The sequence below is a fragment of the Salvelinus namaycush genome, chromosome 2 (assembly GCF_016432855.1).
Source record: "Salvelinus namaycush isolate Seneca chromosome 2, SaNama_1.0, whole genome shotgun sequence".
Classification (NCBI taxonomy): Eukaryota; Metazoa; Chordata; class Actinopteri; order Salmoniformes; family Salmonidae; genus Salvelinus; species Salvelinus namaycush.
Genome location: NC_052308.1, coordinates 45,792,507 through 45,817,276, shown reverse-complemented (window position 1 = coordinate 45,817,276; position 24,770 = coordinate 45,792,507). Strand labels below are relative to the sequence as shown.

Below are 24,770 nucleotides of genomic sequence, written 5' to 3'. Positions count from 1 at the left end.
TTACATTTTTTAGCCAAAAATTTTTTAGACTATACATTTGTTACTGAATTAAGAACTTGGTTTACTAAGATTTCTACAAAGTTTAAATTACTTTTAACCATTTCAATCAAGTTCTTTGTCAACAATGAATTTGGCTCTTCTTACTTTTCCTTTATACCCCACAAACAACATTTGAAGTTATAAATACCACTGCAAAAGTCCTATCAAAGTTAAGAGTCTGTGTTTTCCAGAGTATCATTAGCAGTGCACTGCTTAAGTCAGTCTAGCCAAGCATGGCTAATATGGCACTTACCGGCTGTCTTTCACAGTTTTGTGGAGGGCTTGGACTTGCACAGTCACCTTGATCACAAAGATGAAGTTTCCTTGGTCTTGTGGTGTTATAAATGCTCCTTTCACTGCGGTCTAAAGACAACAGCAGAGCCAGGTGCTGGCACGCCCAGATTGCCTGGAAGATTTGTTCCACCTGGTTCACCACTGATTGAAGGAGGAGGAGTTTCACCACTGAGGAGCTCCCAGGCAGTTTGTCAGCACACCATCTATGCATCTTGTCTATGCTGGTCGGCCATGGCCCATCCATATATTTATATGTACATATTCTTATTCCATCCCTTAGATTTATGTGTATTAGGTAGTTGTTGTGGAATTGTTATATTACTTGTTAGATATGGCTGCACTGTCGGAACTAGAAGCACAAGCATTTCGCTACACTCGCAATAACATCTGCATGTGACCAATAAAATTTGATTTGAATATTCCTCCAACTTCCTATATTGTCCTTTTGCATGTTTGATGTCTCGTCTGAGGTCGTAGCGGGCTTTCTTGTATGTGTCCATGTCCGTGTCCCATTTCTTGTAAGCAGTAGCTCTAGCCTTTTGCCCAGCGTGGATATTGCCTGTAATCCATGGTTGTTGATTTGGATACGTTCTTATAGTCACTGTGGGGATGACATCGTCTATGCACTTATTGATGAAGCTTGTGACTGTTGTGGTAAACTCCTCAATGCTATCGGATGAATCCCGGAATTTATCCCAGTCTGTACAAGAAAAACAGTCTTGTAGCCTCGCTACAGCCGACCACTTCCGTTTCGAGCGCATCACTGGTACTTCCTGTTTGAGCTTTTATTTGTAAACAGGAAGCAGGAGAATGGAGTCATTGTCAGATTTCCTGAAGGCAGAACGGGGGAGGGCCCTGTATGTGTTTCTGTGGGTAGAATAGAGTTTTAGCTCCCCTAGTGGTGCAGGAGACATGTTGGTAGAAGTGAGGTAGGATGGTTTTAAGTATCCCCGTTTGTTTATGGCCCTATACAGTTCATTGACTGCCAGAGTGGTGTTGGCATGTGGAGGGATGTAGACAACTACGGATGAGAACTGTCTTGGTAGATAAAAGGATCTGCCACTAACCATGAGGTATTCTAAATCAGGTGAGCAAAAGCTCGATATTTCCTTCACACTGGAAGCAGCATACTAGTTGTTTTATTTTATTTATTTAAAAAACAGTCCTCCTCCTTTCAACTTCTCTGAAGCCGCTATACAATCCTGCCGCTGCATGGACAATCCATCGAGTACTACTACGTGCATAGTGGCATCATCCAGCAACGTTTCAGTAAGACATATAATTGTAGCTTTTCAAGTCTCGCTAATAGGAGATTCTTGAACGAAGGTCAACCGGCATCTTATTCTCGAGTGACTGGAGATTTAACAACAGAACAGAAGGGAGCGCCATTTGTTTTTCTTTTTGTCGCCAATTTTTTTTTTTTACCATCCTTTTACTCCCCAATTTTGTGATTCTGATCTTGTCTCATCGCTGCAATTCCCCAACAGGCTTGGGAGCGGCGAAGGATGACCTGCCAAGCCACACTTGTCAACTGACGACCGAAGTCAGCCTACAAGGCACCCATCAGGAGTCGCTACAGCACAATGAGCCAAGTAAAGCCCCTCCGGCCAAACCCTCCCCTAACCCGGACAACACTGGGCCAATTCTGCACCACTCTATAGGACTCCCGGTCACAGGCAGTAATGACACAGCCTGGGATCGAACCCCAGGCTGTAGTGATGCCGCAACACTGAGACGCAGTGCGTTAAACCGCTGCGCCACCAGGACTACAGCTCTTTTCCCACATCTATGCCTGCAGTGTTTTGGTAGCCCGTGGAACAAAGGAATAGGGTCTAGTACGAACAGTGGAACAGCTGAGTCGGATTTGAAGTCGTATTTGAAGTCGAAATCGAGGTTAGTAACTGTCAATCTGATGTCCAGAGATGCTTGGCGGTCATATGGGATAATAGAATTTCTGTACAAAAAAAAAGTAAAGATAAACACAATAAAAGTCTATACATCGCAAAGTTGGGTTGGAACTCGTAAGATGTCACCCTTCATCAGCACCATCTTGTTGGTCACATGTGTATGAGCACCTCAGTAATTCAGCACTGTGCAGGAGTTTTTGGCATCATTTATGCAATTTGGCTAGCTCAAGAGCATGATACAGCATTGATTGAAGAGCTAAAATCAACATGTTCCCCTTACATGTGTAATGAACACGAGGGGAGACAGAGAGCTGGTTTCAAGCGCAGGGCGCAACAGGTGATTATTGAAAAGGACCACAGGAGGAGGCAGGTAGCTGGGTCCAGGGGCAGGCAGAAGGTCATACACAGGGGGACCAAAAGGGCAACAGTACAGGCAGGGAAAAGGCTAGTAACGTAGTCCGGGAGATCAGGCAATAGGTAGATAACAGGAAATCCGATACGCTAAAGTACAGGCAGTGAATAGGCAAAAGGCGTCGTGAGGCAGGCAAAAACTATCATACACGGGAGGAGTAAATCACGGGGAAAACAGACAATACCTCACAGAGATGGGGTGCAAAGAACTGAACTAAATGGTGTGTGATAATGAGATACAGGTGTGTGAACAGGTGATTAGAATTCATTTGATTGGGATCTGGAGAGTGAGCTGCGTTCAGGGGATCTAGGTGTGAAAGTGTGGGCTGGAAAGTGAGCTGTGTTCAGGGGATTTACGTGTTTGAGGGTGTGAGTTGGAAGCAGACGTTACAACATGTAATCCATTCCAATGCAATGTGTGATGAATATATTCATAAGTAGACAGACAACACTGTATCCGCAGCATCTTTTTGATGAGTCATTATCTCAGCAGGCCATATATGCAAAGGCAATGTAAACACGTGTGTGCGTGTGTTTATTTAAGAGGGTTTACCTTTCTCTGCACCGGCCTCATCCCTCCTCTCCATCAGAAGGAAGCGTGGGCTTTCGGGTAGGAAGGGCAGCACACAGAGCTGCAGCAAGGCAGGCAAGGCCAGGAAGGCAAAGAGGAAGTTCCATCTGGACTCCTGCAGGAACCCCAAGAGATAATAACAGATGGAAAGAAGGATAACCAGAGAATTACAATGGATAACCACCATACACTGAACAAAAATATGTAAAGTATTGATCCCATGTTCATGAGCTGAAATAAAAGATCCCAGAAAGGTTTCATATGCACAAAAAGCTTATTTCGCTAAAATGTTGTGCACAAATGTGTTTACATCCATGTCAGTGAGCATTTCTCCTTTGCCAAGATAATCCACCCACTTGACAGGTGTGACATATGAAGAAGCTGATTAAACAGCATGATCATTAAACAGGTGCACCTTGTTCTGGGGACAATAGAAGGCCACTCTAAAATGTGCAGTTTTTTCACACAACACAATGCCACAGCTGTCTCAAGCTTTGAGGGAGTGTGCAATGTGCATGCTAACTGTAGGAATGTCCACCAGAGCTGTTGCCAGATAATTTCATGTTAATTTCTCTACCATAAGCTTCCTCCAATGTCATTTTACGGAATTTGGCAGTACGCCCAACTGGACTCACAACTGCAAACCACGTGTAACCACACCAGCCCAGGACCTCCACATCCAGCTTCTTCACCTGCGGGATCGTCTGAGACCAGCCACCCAGACAGATGATGAAACTGTGGAGTATTTCTGTCTGTAATAAAGCCCTTTTGTAGGGAGAAACTCATTCTTATTGGCTGGGCCTGGCTCCCCTGTGGGTGGGCCTATGCCCTCCCAGGCCCACCCATAGCTGCGCCCTGCCCAGTCATGTGAAATCCATAAATTAGGGCCTAATGAATGTATTTCAATTGACTGATTTCCTTATATGAACTGTAACTCAGTAAAATCGTTGAAATTGTTGCATGTTGCATTTATATTTTTGTTCAGTATAAATACAATGGATAGAACAGACATTCAAATGAATTGCTATAGTATGTGGCCCTTCAGCTATATTGGTGGATTGGATGAATTTATGTTTACTGCACCACATGATTTTTCAGAATTTGGTACACTACCATATTCTGTTGCACGTGCGCGTCAAACTCCTTTCTTAGTGGTTCCTATTATCTCTGCCTAGTGATGAAGGCAGTCCGGGTGAATAAACTGTTTCAAGTAAAGCCTAAATTAACACCTTGGAAGTAAAGCTGTGCAGTGACTACAATAACTAATGAAATTCCTCATGTGAAGTAGAAGAATCACAGGTATTTTGAGACAAACGAGGGTAAACACTGAAGCCAGGATTCAATTAAAAGCCTCTCACTGTCAGGTAGTTTGTGTACCTATTGTATAGGCAATCTGTCCCAAAGCCTAGCCAGTCAATTTATAAACGTAATCTACCCTGGGAAAATGATTTTTTAGCTAAGCTAGCATTTGGTTTGCAACAGTTGGGGCGTGCGCTATCGTGCATACATTTATTTTGTCCCCCTACACCAAACGTGATCACGACACGCAGGTTAAATAATCAAAACAAACTCTGAACCAATGTCATTAATTTGGGGACATGTCAAAAAACATTAAACATGTATGGCAATTTAGCTAGTTAGCTTGCTAGATCATTTGTCCTATTTAGCTAGCTTGCTGTTGCTAGCTAATTTGTCCTGGGATATAAACATTGAGTTGTTATTTTACCTGATATGCACAAGGTCCTCTACTCAGACAATTAATCCACACATAAAACGGCCAACCGAATCGTTTCTAGTCATCTCCCCTCCTTCCAGGCTTTTTCATCTTTGAACTTATATGGTGATCGGCATCTAAACTTTCATAGAATTACCACGACCACCGGCAAAACAGTTTGTCTTTCAATCACCCACGTGGGTATAACCAATGAGGAGATGGCACGTGGGTACATGCTTCTATAAACCAATGAGGAGATGGGAGAGGCAGGACTTTCAGCGCGATCTGCGTCAGAAATAGAAAGGAGTTCTATTTTAGCCCTTGGCAACGCAGACGCTCGTTGGCGCATGAGAGCAGTGTGGGTGCAATAATTGAATAACATGGATTTCTACATTTATTTTGCGGAGCACGCGACGTGTCCGGTCTGGTCAGCATGTAAAGCTTACGGTCTGCCTCCAACCTGTGGAACAATGTTGCAAATTATATATATTTTTTTTTAAAGATCTCAACCAGCATGGTGAATTCCTTTATCAAGATCATTATAATGGATATATTCAAATACATGGCAAAACAAACAAAGGTAAAACAAACAAATGAAAGTTCACATAGTTTGCTGTCATTTCAGCTGCTTGATTTGATTGTGTGTTGGCTTTAGTTGGCTAGCTAGCAAAGGAGAAGTAGCTAGCCTGCATTGCTACAGTGCATTCAGAAAGCATTCATACCCCTTGACTTATTACACATTTTGTTGTGTTACAGCCTGAATTCAAAATGGATTAAATAAAAAAAGCTCACACACAATACCCCATAATGAAAACATATTTTCAGAAATGTTTGGAAATGTATTGAAAATGAAACACAGAAATATCTCATTTACGTACATACAGTACCAGTCTAAAGTTTGGACACACCTACTCATACCCCCCAGAGTTTTTCTTTATTTTTACTATTTTCTACATTGTAGAATAATAGTGAATACATCAAAACTATGAAATAACACATGAAATCATGTAGTAACCAAAAAAGTGTTAAACAAATCAAAATCTATTTTGTATGAGATTCTTCAAAGTAGCCACCCTTTGCCTTGATGACAGCTTTGCACACCGACAGCTTTGCACAGCAAAGACTATGATCGATAATGTCAAAAGCCGCACTGAAGTCTAACAAAACAGCACCCACAATCTTTTTATCATCAATTTCTCTCAGTGTAAATGCTGTGCTTGTTGAATGTCCTTCCCTATAAGCGTGATGAAAGTATGTTGATCATTTGTTTACTGTAAAATAGCACTGCATCTTTTCCAGAAGTATACTAAGGGTTGGTAACAGACTGATTGGTCGGCTATTTGAGCCAGTAAAGGGGGCTTTACTATTCCTGGGTAGCGGAATGACTTTTGCTTCCCTCCAGGCTAGAGGGCACACACTTTCTCGTAGGCTTAAATTGAAGATATGTGTCTGTGCCTGTGTCTCTTCACAGCCCTCTGTTCCATAAGGTGTATTTAAATCAGATTTTACTGCTTGCATGAGTTACTTGAAGCTGTGTGCTAGCAGTTTAAACAGACAGCTTGGTGCATTCAACATGTCAATACTTCTCACAAATACAAGTAGTGATAAAGTCAATCACTCCTCTACTTTGAGCCAGCAGAGATTGACATGCATATTGTTAATGTTTGCTCCCCGTGTATATTTAAGGGCCAGCTGTGCTGCCCTTTTCTGGGCCAATTGTCATTTTAATTAGTTTTTTTGCACCTGGCCACACGACTGGACAGTCGTCCAGGTGCGACAAAACTAGGCCCTGTTGGTAGTGTTGTTAAGAAGGCAGAGCAGAGCTTTATTATGGACAGACCTATACCCATCTTAGCTACAGTACTTTTTACCCCTTTTTTCTCCTCAATTTCGTGACTCTTGGGTAGCGGAATTACTGTTGCTTCCCTCCAGGCCTGAGGGCACACACTTTCCTGTAGGCTTAGAAGATATGGCAAATATGAGTTGCAATATCGTCTGCTATCATCGTCAGTCATTTTCCATCCGAGTTGTCAGACACAGGTGGCTTGTCAGTGTTGATAGAAAACAATTTGTTCACCTCCTCCACACTTACTTTACGGAATTCAAAATGACAATGCTTGTATTTCATAATTTGGTCAGTTATGCATGGATGTGTAGGCTCAGAATTTGTTGTTGGCATGTCATGCCCAAGTTTGCGAACCTTGCCAATGAAAAAATTACAGAAGTTGGCAACATCAGTGGATTTTGTGATGAATGAGCCATCTGATTCAATGACTGGTAGAGCCAAGTTTGCCTTTTTCCCCGAAACTTCATTTAAGGTGCTCCAAAGATGTTTACTATCATTTATCTTTGTTTCATAGTACAGTTTCTTCTTCTTTAAGTTCAATTTAGTCACATGGTTTCATGATTTACACTATGTTTGCCAATCTGCTGTGCAGCCAGATTTATCTGCCATTCTTTTTGCCTCATCCCTCTCAACCATACACATTTACAATCAATCCACTGAGATTGAACAGTTTTTACAGGAATTTTCTTAATGGGTGCATGCTCATTAGTAACTGGAATAAGCAATTTCATAAATGTGTGAAGTGCAGCATCTGGTTGCTCCTCATTACACACCACAGACCAGCAAATATTCTTTACATCTTAAACATAGGAATCACTACAAAACCTATTATATGACCTCTTATACACTATAGGCCCAGCATTTGCAATTTTGGTTTTCCTAGATATGGCTACTACATTATGATCACTACATCTGATGGATTTGGATACTGCTTTAGAGCAGATTTCTGCAGCGTTAGTAAAGAAGTGATCAATACATGTGGATGATTTCATTCCTGTGCTGTTTGTAAATACTCTGGTAGTTTGACTGATAACCTGAACCAGGTTGCAGGCACTGGTTATAGTTTGAAGCTTTTTCTTGAGTGGGCAGCTTGATGGAAGCCAGTTAATATTTACTTTACACGTATTACTTCAACAGCATTTGACATGAGATCCTCTCTAAGCTTTACAGGAATATGACTGAACATTTAAAGCAAAACCTCCTCCATTGGCATTACTGTCTCCTCTGAAGATGTTGAAACCATGTATTGCTAACATTGTGTTAACAAAGGAGTTTCAGAGAGTCAGTACATGAATGTTATCTGTTACTAGAAAATGATCGATTTCATGAACCTTTCTTTTTTTGCTACATATGTTAATGTGAGATTTTTTTTGCACTTTTCTGGGATTCTTGTTTTTTTTGCTTTACTGGCAGGCTTATCCGAGGTAGACATGACACTGATATTTACAGTTGAAGTCGGAAGTTTACATACACCTAGGTTGGAGTATTGTTTAAATACACCTAGGTTGGAGTAATGTATTGTTAACAAACTATAGTTTTGGCAAGTTGGTTAGGACATCTACTTTGTGCATGACACAAGTAATTTTTCCAACAATTGTTTACAGACCCATTATTTCACTATATCACAATTCCAGTGGGTCAGAAGTTTACATACACTAAGTTGACTGTGCCTTTAAACAGCTTGGAAAATTCCAGAAAATGATATCATGGCTTTAGAAGCTGCTGATAGGCTAATTGACATAATTTGAGTCAATTGGAGGTGTACCTGTGGGTGTATTTCAAGGCCTACCTTTAAACTCAGTGCCTCTTTGCTTGACATCATGGGAAAATCAAAAGAAATCAGCTAAGACCTCAGAAAACAAATTGTAGACCTCCACAAGTCTGGTTCTTCCTTGGGAGCAATTTCCAAACGCCTGAATGTACCACGCTCATCTGTACAAACAATAGTATGCAAGTATAAACACCATGGGACCACGCAGCCGTCATACCCCTCAGGAAGGAGACGAGTTCTGTCTCCTAGAGATGAACGTACTTTGGTGTGAAAAGTACAAATCAATCCCAGAACAACAGCAAAGGACCTTGTGAAGAGGCTGGAGGAAACTGGTACAAAAGTATCTATATCCACAATAAAACGAGTCCTATATCGACATAACCTGAAAAGCCACTCAGCAAGGAAGAAGCCACTGCTCCAAAACCGCCAATAAAAAGCCAGACTACGGTTTGCAACTGCACATGGGGACAAAGTTTGTACTTTTTGGAGAAATGTCCTCTGGTCTGATGAAACAAAAATAGAACTGTTTGGTCAAAATGACCATCGTTATGTTTGGAGGAAAAAGGGGGAGGTTTGCAAGCAGAAGAACACCATCCCAACTGTGAAGCACGGGTGTGGCAGCATCATGTTGTGGGGGTGCTTTGTTGCAGGTGGGACTGGTGCACTTCACAAAATAGATGGCACCATGAGGAAGGAAAATTAGGTGGATATATTGACGCAACAGCTCAAGACATCAGTCAGGAAGTTAAAGGTTGGTCGCAAATGGATCTTCCAAATGGACAATGACCACAAGCATACTTCCAAAGTTGTGGCAAAGTGGCTTAAGGACAACAATGTCAAGGTATTGGAGTGGCCATCACAAAGCCCTGACCTCAATCCTATAGAAAATGTATGGGCAGAACTGAAAAAGCGTGTGCGAGCAAGGAGGCCTACAAACCTGACTCAGTTACACCAGCTCTGTCAGGAGGAATGGGCCAAAATTCACCCAATTTATTGTGGGAAGCTTGTGGAAGGCTACTCGAAACGTTTGACCCAATTTAAAGGCAAAGCGACCAAATACTAATTGAGTGTATGTAAACTTCTGACCCACTGGGAATGTGATGAAAGAAATAAAAGCTGAAATAAATCATTCTCGACTATTATTCTGACATTTCATTCTTAAAATAAAGTGGTGATCCTCACTGACCCAAGACAGGGAATTTTTACTCTGATTATATGTCAGGAATTGTGAAAAACTGAGTTTAAAAGTATTTGGCTAAAGTGTATGTAAACTTCCGACTTCAACTGTATGTTTGAACTGATAGTGCAGGGTGAGCTGCACACAGTGGACTTCCTACTAGGGAAAACCCCCTCAGTGCTAACTGTATAACTCAGGTTCATAGGCACATGATTACGGTATACAATAGCTGTAGATTGACAGAGGCATTCAGGGGAGTTAGAGGCACATAAATTAAGTTACTTACATAAGGACTGCCAACACCCCTGGGAAAATGTACATTTGCAGCTGCACTACAACAACTCAGCGACACAATGGTACGTATTATCTGAGCGGGGCTTGGGTCACTGATAAGGCATTGTCTCAACGCAGTCTTGAAATGCATGGACATAATTGTATATGTCGGGTACAGAGATGGTAGTCAAAAGAAAATCATGTTAAACACTATTATTGCACACAAAGTGAGTCCATGCAACTTATTATGTGACTTGTTGAGCAACTTTTTACTCCTGAACTTAGGCTTGCCATAACAAAGGGGTTTAATAACTTATTGACTCAAGACATTTCAACTTTTCATTTTTAATTGATTTGTAAAAAATTCTCAAATCATAATTCCATATTGACATTATGGGATATTGTGTGTTGGTCAGTGACCAAAAACATCTGCATTTAATCCATTTCAAATGCAGGTCGTAACACAACAACATGTGGAAAAAGTAAAAGGGGTGTGAATATTTTCATGCTCCCAAGCTTGCAGTGATGGACAACAGCAGGGACTTGTTCAGGAAAGTACAATATTTAAAAGGTATAAATATGATATATAGATCTGAAAATGTTACCTGTTGAAAATAAACATATTTGAAAGATATGAAAGTCTATAGAGGATTCTACACACAAGACATTTCTATCAGTTCCTATAAGCTCCAGACTATACAATAACGACACTGCTCAGAAATTGGTCTTTGACCAGTCCATGTCCAAATCAAATGTTGTGCTTCGTAAACAACAGGTGTAGACTAACAGTGAAGTCCAGGCCAGAAGTTAAATAATGCTCCCAAAACTAAAGAAGTAATCACAGAGAAAATTATACAAACGGGGAATGATTGGACAGGTAAAAGAAATAAAAGACATGGGTAAGAAAATGCAGTCGCACTTTGCTTTCAAGCTCAGAATAATAGAGGAAAATACTATTGTAACATGGTATTCAAAAAGATGGATAATTTCCTGTTCAGGCCTATTGTCTTTCTATAAGTTCCTCTTCAGTACAAGATGTTGAGATAGAAGGAAAGCAGATACGGCATGCCGGGTTGAACACGGGACCAGTTTACAACACATTACCTTTGCATATGCTAATACCACATCTCCCTTTCTTTAGTGAATGCAGAACAGACACAATAACCTTTTTTGAATTACAGTAGTAACCGATGAACAACAGTATGCAACTTCCTTTTTTAATCTTTTTTATTTTCAAAGGAACTAAAGGCTGATAACTAGCCTACCAAGGACAGGGTAGACTACTTGTGCCTTGCACTGAAGGTGTCGGGATTATTCTGCCCCATAATACATCCCAGTGTTGGATTTGGCCATGTCAAAGTCTTGTAGGTAAAGGGGGTGGGTTTTCTGACTAACTGGGTGCCGCCTTGGGGCTGATAACAGTAAAGACGCCCTTGGGAAAAGAGGGACAGGCTGAGGCTCAGGCATTGTCTCATCGTGTTGAGTGAGTGTCTTCGGTTTCTCCTAACTATGCGCCCCTGTAATTTCACAAGGTAAGAGCGTGGCATATGTGCCATTTGTTGCACAATTCCTTTTTGTTGTGTCTCTCACCCAGACACAGTCACCAGGGTGTAGTGTGGGCAAGGTCTTTGCTCGTTGGCGAGAGTCGTAGTGTGACTTCTGTTTTTGTTTGATTGGTTTTCCACAAAGGATGGGAGGTCAGGCCGCCTTGGCGTCAGGAGTGAGGTATGCGTTGGCACAGTAGTGCAAAGTTTTCTGCCTGGAACCAGGGCTGTACCCCACAGAGAGAGGACTGAAGCGATAAGCCAGGAGTGCAAGGTATGAATCAGACAATTTCTTAAGAAGCTGTTTTGCAGTCTGAACAGCCCGCTCAGCTGCTCCATTACTTTGAGGAAGGTGTCGGAGCAGAATTGGGGTCTATTGTCCGAGCAAACCTGGAGGGGCACCCTGCTGCGTTCAAACCAGGGCTTCCTGTGCTCCACTATTGCTTTTGAGGTTGTGGAGAGCAGCTTGGCAAACTTGATGAACCTAGATAAGTAGTCGAGTATCACTAGGTAAGTAGAGTCGTCTCGATGAAAGATATCTGCCCCCACTTTCTGCCATGGGCGCAGCCACTGGTGGGCCTGGGAGGGTATAAGCCCAACCGCTGAGGAGCCAGACCCAGCCAAATCAGAATTGCGTTGCCAGCTAGCTAACGTTAGCTTAGCTAGAGTAGTCTGTTAGCGTTGTTGTATTTTATCTTTACTCAAACAACCGGGAAGCGAACTGTGTACTAGATTGTTAGCATTGTTTTCGCAAAAATTGGAGGTGGGTTAGAGTGTTATTAGTGTTGCCACTTCTGATACCATGCTGAGATAGAGTGAAGGCAAACATGGCATGTCAGGTTCAACATGGGACCATGAGTCCTGTTTAATCTCCTATGCAGTAAATATAGTATTACAGAACACTGTTGCCCCCTTGCGGGGCAGTAACACATTAGCTTAAGCCAAGACAGTCAGCCTGGGCAGAGAGTGGGATTGCTGAACTGTCATCACACCATCATAACCAAGACTGCATCTACCAGATCAAAATGAACCGTAAACTCACTCATTCCCTATGAGTGGCGGAAAAAAGCAACATTCCCGTTGCTTCGGACCTCTGGGACAAAATGCACTCATCCGATCTGCAGATACATGCCGTGTCGGTCTGTGTCAGGAACTGTGGCTTAAGATGCGGTCACACTTTATTTGGATAGTCAGGATATTCCATCTGTAGCATCTACAGATGGTCATAATATCAACAAACTATCTGTTGATAAACAACTGTTTGCTAAAGCATCTACAGATGGACTATCCAAATAAAGTACAGAGATGTGTGCTACATGTGTGTTTTTGCCTACAGCTTGGTGAGTGTTAGCCAAACAGATACAGTAAATACATAGTAATCAACTTGGATTGGGAGAGGCGTTTAGGATTGGCCCTTGGTGAGGATTACTAAAGCAGCAAAAGTAAAGTAGTTAAACAACTAAATCACTACTGAGCTGTCTACTTTTGTTCTTGCAACGGTGGCGGATGGCTGGGAAAATCATGAAAAGGCAAAGCTCAATTATGTTTAACAGGATTGCTGTAGTACGTCGGAAATATAGTCACCTACAGTATGCTCATTAGGCCTAGTTGGTGATTTGATGGCCTATGCAGTTAGATTACTCATCTCTGCTGTGCAGCCTGGTAATTCACAGCACTAATTAAAAATACTCCCACATGGTTCCTTTTTTATAGATGAGGAAAGGTTTACTCAGCTATCTTTAAAGCTACAATCTGCGATGTGTTTTTCAGCAAACTGTTAAAGACTGTTAAACTAAGCTCATGAACTCAGCTGAACTCAAGAATCAATTGGTGTATGTCTACATCAACAATTTAAAATGACCATTGAAACGACTTCCAAATCCCAGATTGCTACATCCATTTTTTTTTTTTACTTTTAAATGAATGATATATATTAACTGATTCTTGAAGAATATAACTTGTAAATGCCTCATGAGCTTATTTCAACTGTCATACCCCATCAGAATGTTTTACTACTTTGCTTGTAACACAATTGTTAAGCCTCAAATACAGCTTCAAACACGGTACAGCCTCAAAACATGGATAAAGCTATTATTTTGATATCGTGGATGGTCAGTCCTCTGGCCCCATCCATCAGCTGTTTACCAAAACAGTGTTAAAGAGCAGTGGGGTTTCCGCTTTGTTATTGTTTGAACTGCAAATAGCCCCTTTAAAGTATAAGATACTCATTTATTGAATGAATCGCTCTTTCTCAATTCAAAAATCACACTTATATTGCAACTTAATTAATGAGTGGAGGAGGATCAGTTCATTTTATTGATTTAAAGAGGCAATCAGCAGTTGAAACCATAAGAACGCGTACTCCCGCCAGTTTCAGTAAAAAGCTGAGGGATGGGATTGGAGAAATATAACCACTCTCAAATTCATAGGCGGCGCTATGGATGCAAGGAATGACCATCCGTGATAAAAAATTATAGTTTTAACCATGTTTTGAGGCGATATAGTGTTTGTTTACATTTACTTTGTTTACAAACACTGGAGTAAAACAAGCTTATAATTTGGGTTCTGATGGGGTAAGACAGTTGAACTAATAAACTCATGAGGTATTTCAAAGTTATATTCTTAATGAATCAATGGGTACATATAATTAATTCATAAATCCAAAAATGGATGTAGCAACTGCAGATTGCCCCTTTAACCCAGATAGTCCACACAATGAATCATAAGGAGAGCTAGACGACACCGACATATTGTACCATCAAACAATATTCTGTCAAGCCGACTAACAAGTGGGTCACAATCTAGAGACCATATTAACCTCGCAGATTAGAAAACAGGGCAGGGATATGCATAAATTAAGACTGTTGAATGACCCCATTGCATGGACAGATGCATTATATAATATAGCTATTCATCTATACACCTAGAACAGTACTAAGCTGGTTGTTTAGTGTAAAACCCTCATTGTAACCTCATATGCCTCTCTAAAACATAATATGCTAGGTCTACATATTTTCCACGACCAAAATGTATATAGCTACGTTACTAAAAATACATGAGACCAGCCTTTCAGTCTGTAGCAAGGTTAGGGAAGTGTTGGATTGGGTCAGATGTGGTCCTACATTATCTCAATGGCATACACAGTGAGTTGGGTTCTCTAATGGGGCCAGGCATGCTTGCTCACCTGAAGGAGATAAGGTTCTGTTATTGACTGCAAGAGAGCTTACCGATCTGTGTTAGCTTTTAATGACCCATAAGGGACCTAACAGATAGGATCTTAATTTGAGCCAGTTTGTTACTGCAGGAAAATAATCCTGCAGCAACATGAAATGTGAATTATTATGTGGATTATAATTAGTGGACATGTGGAGGGGTTGATACATTTTTCGTAAGGGAAAAAATCAAGTCTGAAATTGTAAAAGTGGAAATGACAAACTTCAGAAGTCTTTTTAAACCTCAAATACACTACACGTTTTGCATTTTCCTGCAACAGGGTGATCAAATTAAGATCCTAGATCTGTAGGTAATAGCATGGAAAATACATTCAATCTTGTTATTTCTCTTTAATCAACTTCCTTTATACAGTATGTTCATGTCCCTAGAATATGGCCTTTTAGAAAAGCACTTTATGTTCAAGGCAGCAGAAACCTGTTTTGTTATTCTCTGTGTGCTGGCCTCTTATGTAATAAACCAGGAATGGATGTGGAGAATGGACGGTCAGTCTCCTTCATATTGATGTAATGCAGTCCAGATGTAACATTCAGGGACACTGGGATTTCGCTGGCTGCTCAAATGTTCCAATGACATCTGTCCTCTAAACCAGAATGCCAAAACCTTCAAGCACACACACTATCCACATGTCAACACAAACTTACACGGCAAAGTAATTTCACTTTCAAACACTTAAAAATAGCCTGTGAGCCATGTTCAGTGTGTGGGCTAATAGGGATATAGCTTTAACTGGAGCAAATCAACTGAGCCACCGGCTGTGGCTCCCTCCTGGGGCCTGATCCCATCTCCACATGGGAGCCCCTGATAATACACACTTCAGTTTGGAAATTAGGCCACTGACCTGGATCGTTACTCATTTAAACAAAACAAAACTATAGTACCAGGCCCAGAGGGGATTCATTTGGCTGATGCTGGGGAGAAAAAAACCTCCAAACTCAGTATACATGATAGATGAGTGCAATGGAAAATCTATATTCGAAGTGGCTTTTTCTTGCCGGCAACTCTTTATCTCTAGTGAGAATGTGGATGCCGTCTCATTACAGAGGAGGATACAGATCTCCGGTGCCTGAGGGTTGGATGAACAGATCAGAAGTTTTGTGCAGCCTTCTGCCAGTTTCTCATGGCAGGATAGAACCCAAAACAGGAAATAGGTAGAAGAGTTGGTCAGTAAATGTCTGTCTTGCTGACGTTGCAGAGGAAGGTGTTAAATCCCAGGGTCCTTAGCTTAGTGATGAGCTTTTGTCCAGATGGGAAAGGGCAGTGTGGCTTGCAATAGAGATTGCGTCATCTGTGGATCTGTTGAGGCAGTATGCGAATTGAAGTGGGCCCAGGTTGTCTGGGATGATGGTGTTGATGTAAGCCATGACCAGCCTTTCAAAGCATTTCATGGCTAGCGTCGTCCGGGTTTGGCCGGGATAGGCTGTCATTGTAAATAAGAATTTGCTCTTCACTGACTTGCCTAGTTAAATAAAAACATATTTTAAAAATACAGATCATCGTCCGCTGACGAGCATCTTTGGACCACATACTGAGATTTTGTCACTTGATGCAAGCAAAATGCAAAGGTGGGATTTGATGTTGTCAGCACACACCTATTGCATCACAGATGGACTTTCCAGGTTACCACAACCTGTGGTTAAACCAGACTCATGCCAAGTGGACATCTACTTCAGACGAAAGGGGAAAACATACCAGTCACTTCAACACAAGTGCGGAGAAACACCAGAAACAACCTGGTGTTATCTAAAGTGAGGTAAAGCCACAGGAGATGCTTGGGAACCTTTCCAGGAGAACTGAGCTGTCGGTACAGTCTGGTTGTCTGCTGTGGGGGAGGACAGTTATCATTCTGCAGTCGCTGAGGAAACCAGTGTTGCAACAGCTACACCCAGGTCACTGTGGAATGGTTTGCATTAAGAAAATCGCACAAAAGCTACTTCTGGAAGCCTGGATTGGATGGAAGCATTAAGAAAAAAGCTACCAAACAAATCTGCATGTCAGAAGATTAGCAACATACCTCAACTTGCACCTCTTCATCCATGGATTGGCCAGAGGAGGCGTGGTCGTGGATGTTTATTGTGGTCGTGGATGCTCATAGCAATCAGTCAGAGGTTACCATCATGTGGTCTACTACTGCAGAGAAAACCATCAAGAAGCTTGGTTTAGTCGGTTCGGATCATCACTCCAACTCGTTAGCGACAACGTACCGAAGCTAGAGTCCCAAGAAATGGACACGTTCCTACAGGTGAAATGTATACAGCACATCAGGACAGAACCGTGCCATCCATCGAACAACAGGCGGGCAGAGAGGTTGTTCGTACAAAAGCATCTTGGGGTCAATGGACACTGTACCAACGCTTGAACAACTTCCTGCTATCCTACAAGAACGCGCCTCATGCAACCACCATGCATCGCTATTCTCATGCAACCACCATGCATCGCTATTCTCATGCAACCACCATGCATCGCTATTCTCATGCAACCACCATGCATCGCTATTCTCATGCAACCACCATGCATCGCTATTCTCATGCAACCACCATGCATCGCTATTCTCATGCAACCACCATGCATCGCTATTCTCATGCAACCACCATGCATCGCTATTCTCATGCAACCACCTGCATCACTATTCATGAAGAGAGAGCTACACTCAAGATTCAACCTAATCAAACCTCCGAATGCAAAGGAGACAGTGTGACGTCAACAGGCGAGCCAAGTCAAATGTCGTGAACTGAGAGCAAAGGACAGAGCTTTCAAACCTGGAGAAATTGTCTTAACTAGGAACTACCTCAATGGACCAAAGTGGATTCCTGCTACAGTCATTGCTCAGACTGGTCCTGTGTCCTATACTGTCTAGACTGCAGCGGACCTCATCTGGAAAAGGCACACAGATCAGTTACTGTTGAGTAAAGCAACCCTGACATAACCACCGACTGTAAGTGGTCCAGAAATGTTACTGCGTGTTACCCTGACACGGCAGTCGTCACCTAGGGGCTCACAGACACGTTCTCAGGACACTGACTCAGCCGCAACCACACAAGTGTGTGACAAGACTGTGACACAAGCTACTCACTAAAGACATTGTTAATGAGAGTCAGGTTGACCGACGTTTCCCTACGAGAGATAGGCGGACACCAAGACACTTGCATTTGTAGAACAGTTACTGTTGATCATAATGGGGGAAATTTAAATAGGTGGGGAGGAGATGTTGTGTATTGGGGTTGTGCCGCAGAGCATCATGGGAGTTGTGTGTGTTGAGTTCAGCACATTCAGATACAGTAAATGGTTGAATTGATTCCAGTCTTCCATCTCATCATTATTGAATTGTTAAAGACGTGGTTACGAAACCCATGAGACATAACATATATGTCGTAACAGATAACTCACAATCCTTTTAAACCTCAAGGTAATTCAATGGGATACATACACCTAGCCATATCAAATTGGCCAACTGAGTGACCAATCAAGTCTCTCATACATCACAAGAGGTGGGATTTAATCAGATAGCGATTAAATGACGGGCTCTGCATCCATTACCTCCATTCTACTGAGACTTTTATAACAATAAGTTCCAATAATCTTACTCCAAGTAGGACTATTTTTAATTAATTGTTAGCATCCACAATATTCACAAAGTTGTGGCCGTGGCTTTACATGTCAACAGTACAGGGCCTACTGCTGGTAAGAGTACCCATCAGCTACAATATCTGTTCATATGTATAGTACAACATCTTGAGGGCATTATAGTTCATTGGAGAATATTTATGGAGCTTGTGTTGAGCTTTTGGTCTGTGGTAAGCTTTTGGTCCAGGGAAGCTTAAACTAGCTAGAGGCTGCTCAAACTATCAGAATAACAAATGTGTTGAGGACGAAGACCCTCCGAAGACCCAGGGACAGTGCATCTATTTAAACCTTGTTTCTTCCCTTGAGTTTCTACGGCAAATAAAGAGTGCCTCCCAAACTAAATCAATTTCTGTGAGATAAAACTCACCCAGAGGAGTGCCGTTTGTAGCTCCAAGAAACCCACTGACCCCCTTCCTCAAACCCCCATCAGAGGAGAAACGGATGACTTTTTTACCAATGTGTCCACGATCTCACCGTTTCTAATGCTACAAGGGGAGATTCCCTGGGGTAGAGAGAAAACCCATCATCACACCATCCCCCTTGCTGTAACAAATGTCAAACATTTTTGTCAATCTATTTCTTGCCCTTCTCCTTTAGGAGAAGAAATTGACAGTTGACTCAAGATAGCAAAGTCCTATTTTTCCCTATTGAGGTGAATCCTGCAGTTATATTAACCTTGTACAACCATAAGGGATGTAGAGCCCTGGGAGAGAGATTCATGTCATTTCGTGATTCTTCATCTATTCCAGGGGAACCCCCCGTATGTACAAATCTTTATTCCAGCCCAGTACTAAGACACCCGTCATTTATTACAGAAACCATGAGAGCATACATTGAATCTCTTCTGAAGTCGCCCTTGTACCATATCGCTAGGAGAGAAAATGACTGTCTGCCTGGTCATCTCTACTCCAGTCAAACAATGCGTAGTCATAACTCTCGTCTGCCATAATATCACCCCAGCAAATGTACAACAACTGAATAATTAAACAAGCAATTAAAACTGCTAATGGCGTTACATTCAATTAGCAAGTACTGTATACCCATCCCTCGTGTGTGTGTGTGTGTGTGTGTGTGTGTGTGTGCGTCAAGTAGAAACCTCAATTAAGGCTCGTTATTTCTATTGCAATTAGAGTTGCAACTACAGTCCTGCAATCATTTGCACTACTTTGCACTACTTGTACTGCAATCATTAGAGAGATGGGACACACTATCTAGAGACCGTCGATATCCCTCTCCTCTCCCCTCTCTTTATACTGTGTCCCATCTCTCTCTACTTTTCTCTCTCTGCAATCAACCTGTGTTCATCTCAGAACAACGGTAGATGTTTGAGCTCCCTCTGCTCCTGCTGTTTGTGGCAGGATGTGATTTGTGGGATCAGCTCCCATCACTCAACATTATCTTTATTATGTTATTAATAATAATAGAATTATATTATATTTATTGGTCTCTACGGAGTTCGGTAAATTAGCTTTTAGCTTTCTTGCACCTTATGTGGAACGATTTTCAACATCTTCTAAAATGTGATGTTTTGGTGCCTCTAGGGCAATTCAGAAAGCTGATTGAGGACCTTATTGTTGATTAATGTGTTTGCTTTTTGTGACCATGTTTTTTGGTTATATAAATAAATCTGCGTGCACCTGTTTTCTCATAGGGTAGATTCACTTTGAGGGAGGAAGGGAACAGCGGCTCAGAATCTAAACGCCCCAGGTATTCATTCACAAGCACATAAACGCTCTAAATGTGCACACATTCATACACACACTATACAAATGTAGACATACTGTGATTTCGATGGCTGCTCAAATGCCTTCTAAACCCTGAATGCCGAAACCTTAAAGGGCCAGTGCAGTCAAAAATGTGTTTTCCCTGTGTTTTATATATATTTACACACTTTGAGGTTGAAATAATACTGTGAAATCGTGAAAAATTATGATAATGCCCTTTTCGTGTAAGAGCTGTATGAAAAGATCTGAAATTTCAGCCTGTTTTGGTGGGATGGAATTTTGGCCAGCCTGGTAACATCATCAGACTACTCCCGGACAGTCCTAGCAAAATTCTTGCTTGAGAAATTGCTATTACTCAACTCAGCAAATTGGATGCAGTCTATCACAGTGACATCCGCTTTGTCACCAAAGCCCCATATACTACCCATCATTGCGACCTGTATGCTCTCGTTGGCTGGTCCTCGCTACATATTCGTCGCCAAACCCACTTGCTCCAGGTCATCTATAAGTCTTTGCTAGGTAAAGCTCCGCCTTATCTCAGCTCACTGGTCACCATAGCAACACCCACCCGTAGCACATGCTCAAGCAGGTATACTTCTTCCCTGGTCATCCCCAAAGCCAACACCTGCTTAGGCCGCCTTTCCTTCCAGTTCTCTGCTGCCAATGACTGGAACGAATTGCAAAAATCACTGAAGTTGGAAACTTATATCTCCCTCACTAACTTCAAGCATCGGCTGTCAGAGCAACTTACCGATCGCTGCAGCTTAACACAGCCCATCTGTAAATAGCCCATCCAACCAACTACCTACCTCATCCCCATATTTGTTTTTGTTTTTTCTGCTCTTTGCACACCAGTATTTCTACTTGCACATCCTCATCTGCACTTCTATCACTCCAGTGTTAATTGCTAAATCGTAATTACTTCGCCACTATGGCCCATTTATTGCCCTACCTCCTTACTTCATTTGCACACACTGTACACAGATTTTCTATTGTGTTATTGACTGTACGTTTGTTTATCCCATGTGTAACTCTGTGTTGTTGTTTTTGTCGCACTGCTTTGCTTTATCTTGGCCAGGTCGCAGTTGTAAATGAGAACTTGTTCTCAACTGGCCTACCTGATTAAATAAAGGTGAAATAAAAAATATAAAAAATAGCTAAAAAGCATTTTTTCAAGGTTTTTGACTATTTTCAATCAAAACTTAACTGTTACCCAGAAATGATTTGATATTGAGATAAAAATCTCTGCATTGGACCTTTGAAGCACCCACACACACAGTAACCACATTGAGCACACCTAAGCACATACATTTAACACATGCATACAGGCATTCACTTTATTATTCATGCAGACACACATGCACTGAGCTACATTTCCCTTGAGAGGCTATTCCTAGCAGCTATGGCATCCCTATATTTCAGGATCGCAACATCGATAGCAGATCACACTAGCGATATACACTGAGTATTCAAAACATGAACTGCTCTTTTCATGACAGACTGACCAGGTGAATCCAAGTGAAAGGTATGATCCCTTATTGATGTCACTTGATAAATCCACTTAAAATCAGTGGAGATGAAGGGGAGGAGAAAGGTTTGAGATAATTGAGACATGGACTGTGTGCCATTCAGCAAGACAAAAGATTTAAGTGCCTTTGAACGAGGTATGGTAGTAGTTGCCAGACGCACAAGTTTGCTGCTGGGTTTTTCACGATCAACAGTTTCACGTGTGTATCAAGAATGGTCCACCACCCAAAAGACATCCAGCCAACTTGTCCCAACTGTGGGAACCATTAGAGTCAACATGGGCCAGCATTCCTGTGATGATTTGATTTACTGTAAACGTTCCAGGCATGTGATGAACCTGTCTCTCTGAAGGGTATTCAATGAAATGCTTGTTTACAGTTGCTACGCTGAAATAAACACGTTTCCATGCTGGGAGAAGGTCAGTGAACAGACGTAAAGGTTACCGTGATAGTAATTTGTCAAAGCGTATAAGTGCACACAGAGAGAAAGTGACTTTAGAGGCTACCTCCCTTCAAAGGGGTCTCAAGGGACCATAAGCCTGGTATCTGAATATCTAATGAAAGCCATGTAGAAATGCTAACAAACAGGATGGAGTCAAAAATGACAAGAGAAGCAACGTTTTTGGCAAAGGATAAAAAAATCCTGTAGGACATTAACTGTGTTTTACATATGCATGTAACTTTATTTATAAAGGTTGTCACAATGATGGAATGATGAATGAGATCAGCCAGTCCAAAAAAAAAAGAAAAAAAGAAAGTAATATCCGGCTTGCCAAGCGCTTTGCTTCACAACGCCTTTGATATATTAATGCCATAGCAGACTGAAAATGACCCAAGAAGAATATATTATATATATATATATATATATATATATATATATATATATATATATATATATATATATATATATATATATATACACAGTTGAAGTCGGAAGTTTACATACACTTAGGTTGGAGTCATTAAAACTCGTTCTTCAACCACTCCACAAATTTCTTGTTAACAAACTAGTTTTGGCAAGTCAGTTAGGACATCTACTTTGTGCATAACAAGTAATTTTTCTAACAACTGTTTACAGACAGATTATTTCACTTACAATTCACTGTATCACAACTCCAGTGGGTCAGAAGTTTACATACACTAAGTTGACTGTGCCTTTAAACAGCTTGGAAAATTCCAGAAAATTATGTCCTGGCTTTAGAAGCTTCTGGTAGGCTAATTGACATCATTTGAGTCAATTGGAGGTGTAGCTGTGGATGTATTTCAAGGCCTACCTTTAAACTCAGTGCCTCTTTGCTTGATATCATGGGAAAATCAAAGAAAATCAGCCAAGACCTCCACAAGTCCGTGGAGTGAAAAACAGTGAAAATAAATGGTAGTCTGGTTCTTCCTTGGGAGCAATTTCCAAACGCCTGAAGGTACCACGTTCATCTGTACAAACAATAGTATGCATGTATAAACATGCTGGGACCACGCAGCCATCATACCGCTCAGGAAGGAGACGCGTTCTGCCTCCTAGAGATGAACGTACTTTGGTGTGAAAAGTGCAAATCATTCCCAGAACAACAGCAAAAGACCTTGTGAAGATGCTGGAGGAAACAAGTACAAAAGTATCTATATCCACAGTAAAACGAGTCCTAAATCGACATAACCTGAAAGGCCGCTCAGCAAGGAAGAAGCCACTGCTCCAAAACCGACATAAAAAAGCCAGACTATGGTTTGCAACTGCACATGGGGACAAAGTTTGTACTTTTTGGAGAAATGTCCTCTGGTCTGATGAAACAAAAATAGAATCCCAACCGTGAAGCACGGGGATGGCAGCATCATGTTGTGGGGGTGCTTTGCTGCAGGAGGGACTGGTGTATTTCACAAAATAGATGGCTTCATGAGGAAGGAAAATTATGTGGATATATTGAAGCAACATCTCAAGACATCAGTCAGGAAGTTAAAGCTTGGTCGCAAATGGGTCTTCCAAATGGACATTGACCCCAAGCATACTTCCAAAGTTGTGACAAAATGGCTTAAGGACAACAAAGTCAAGGTATTGGAGTGGCCATCACAAAGCCTTGACCTCAATCCTATAGAAAACGTATGGGCACAACTGAAAAAGCGTGTGCGAGCAAGGAGCCCTACAAACCTGACTCCATTACACCAGCTCTGTCAGGAGGAATGGGCCAAAACTCACCCAACTTATTGTGGGAAGCTTGTGGAAGGCTACTCAAAACGTTTGACCCAAGTTAAACAATTTAAAGGCAATGCTACCAAATACTAATTGAGTGTATGTAAACTTCTGACCCACAGGGAATGTGATGAAAGAGATAAAAACCTAAAATAAATCATTCTCTCTGCTATTATTCTGACATTTCACATTCTTAAAATAAAGTGGTGATCCTAACTGACCTAAAACAGGGAATATTTACTAGGATTAAATGTCAGGAATTGTGAAAAACTGAGTTTAAATGTATTTGGCTAAGGTGTATGTAAACTTCTGACTTCAACTGTATATATATATTTTTTTACATTTATTCTTGCGTAATTGTCAGTCTATATATAGATACACACACACACACACACTACCGTTCAAAAGTTTGTGGTCACTTAGAAATGTCCATGTTACTGAAAGAAAAGTAATGTTTTTGTCAATTAAAATAACATCAAATTGATCAGAAATATAGTGTAAACATTGTTAATGTTGTAAATTACTATTGTAGCTGGAAAAAGCTGATTTTTTTATGGAATATCTACATAGGTGTACAGAGGCCCATTGTCAGCAACAATTACTTCTGTGTTCCAATGGCACGTTGTGTTAGCTAATCCAAGTTTATAATTTTAAAAGGCTTTTAGACATGAAAGTCAGTCAATCCAGGCTGTATCACATCCGGCCGTGATTGGGAGTCCCATAGGGCGGCACACAATTGGCCCAGCATCGTCCGGGTTTGGCCGGGGTAGGCCATCATTGTAAATAAAAATGTGTTCTTTAATGACTTGCCTAGTTAAATAAAGGTTAAATAAAAAATAACGAACATTTCTAGAACTTTAAAAGTTTCTTCAAGTGCAGTCGCAAAAAGTATCATGCGATATGATGAAATTGGCTCTCATGAGGACCGCCACAGGAAAG

General features: G+C 41.3%; 1 protein-coding gene across 2 annotated transcripts in view; it reads right to left on the bottom strand.

Moving 5' to 3' along the window:
- Positions 1-24,770, bottom strand: part of slc2a9l2 (solute carrier family 2 member 9, like 2) — a 255,738-nt gene that overhangs the window by 169,832 nt on the left and 61,136 nt on the right. For both annotated transcript variants that reach the window (XM_039014439.1, XM_039014447.1), the window contains one exon: positions 3,205-3,337. In XM_039014439.1, coding sequence (XP_038870367.1) covers positions 3,205-3,337 — 133 coding nt within the window. The remainder of the gene's footprint in view (positions 1-3,204; positions 3,338-24,770) is intronic.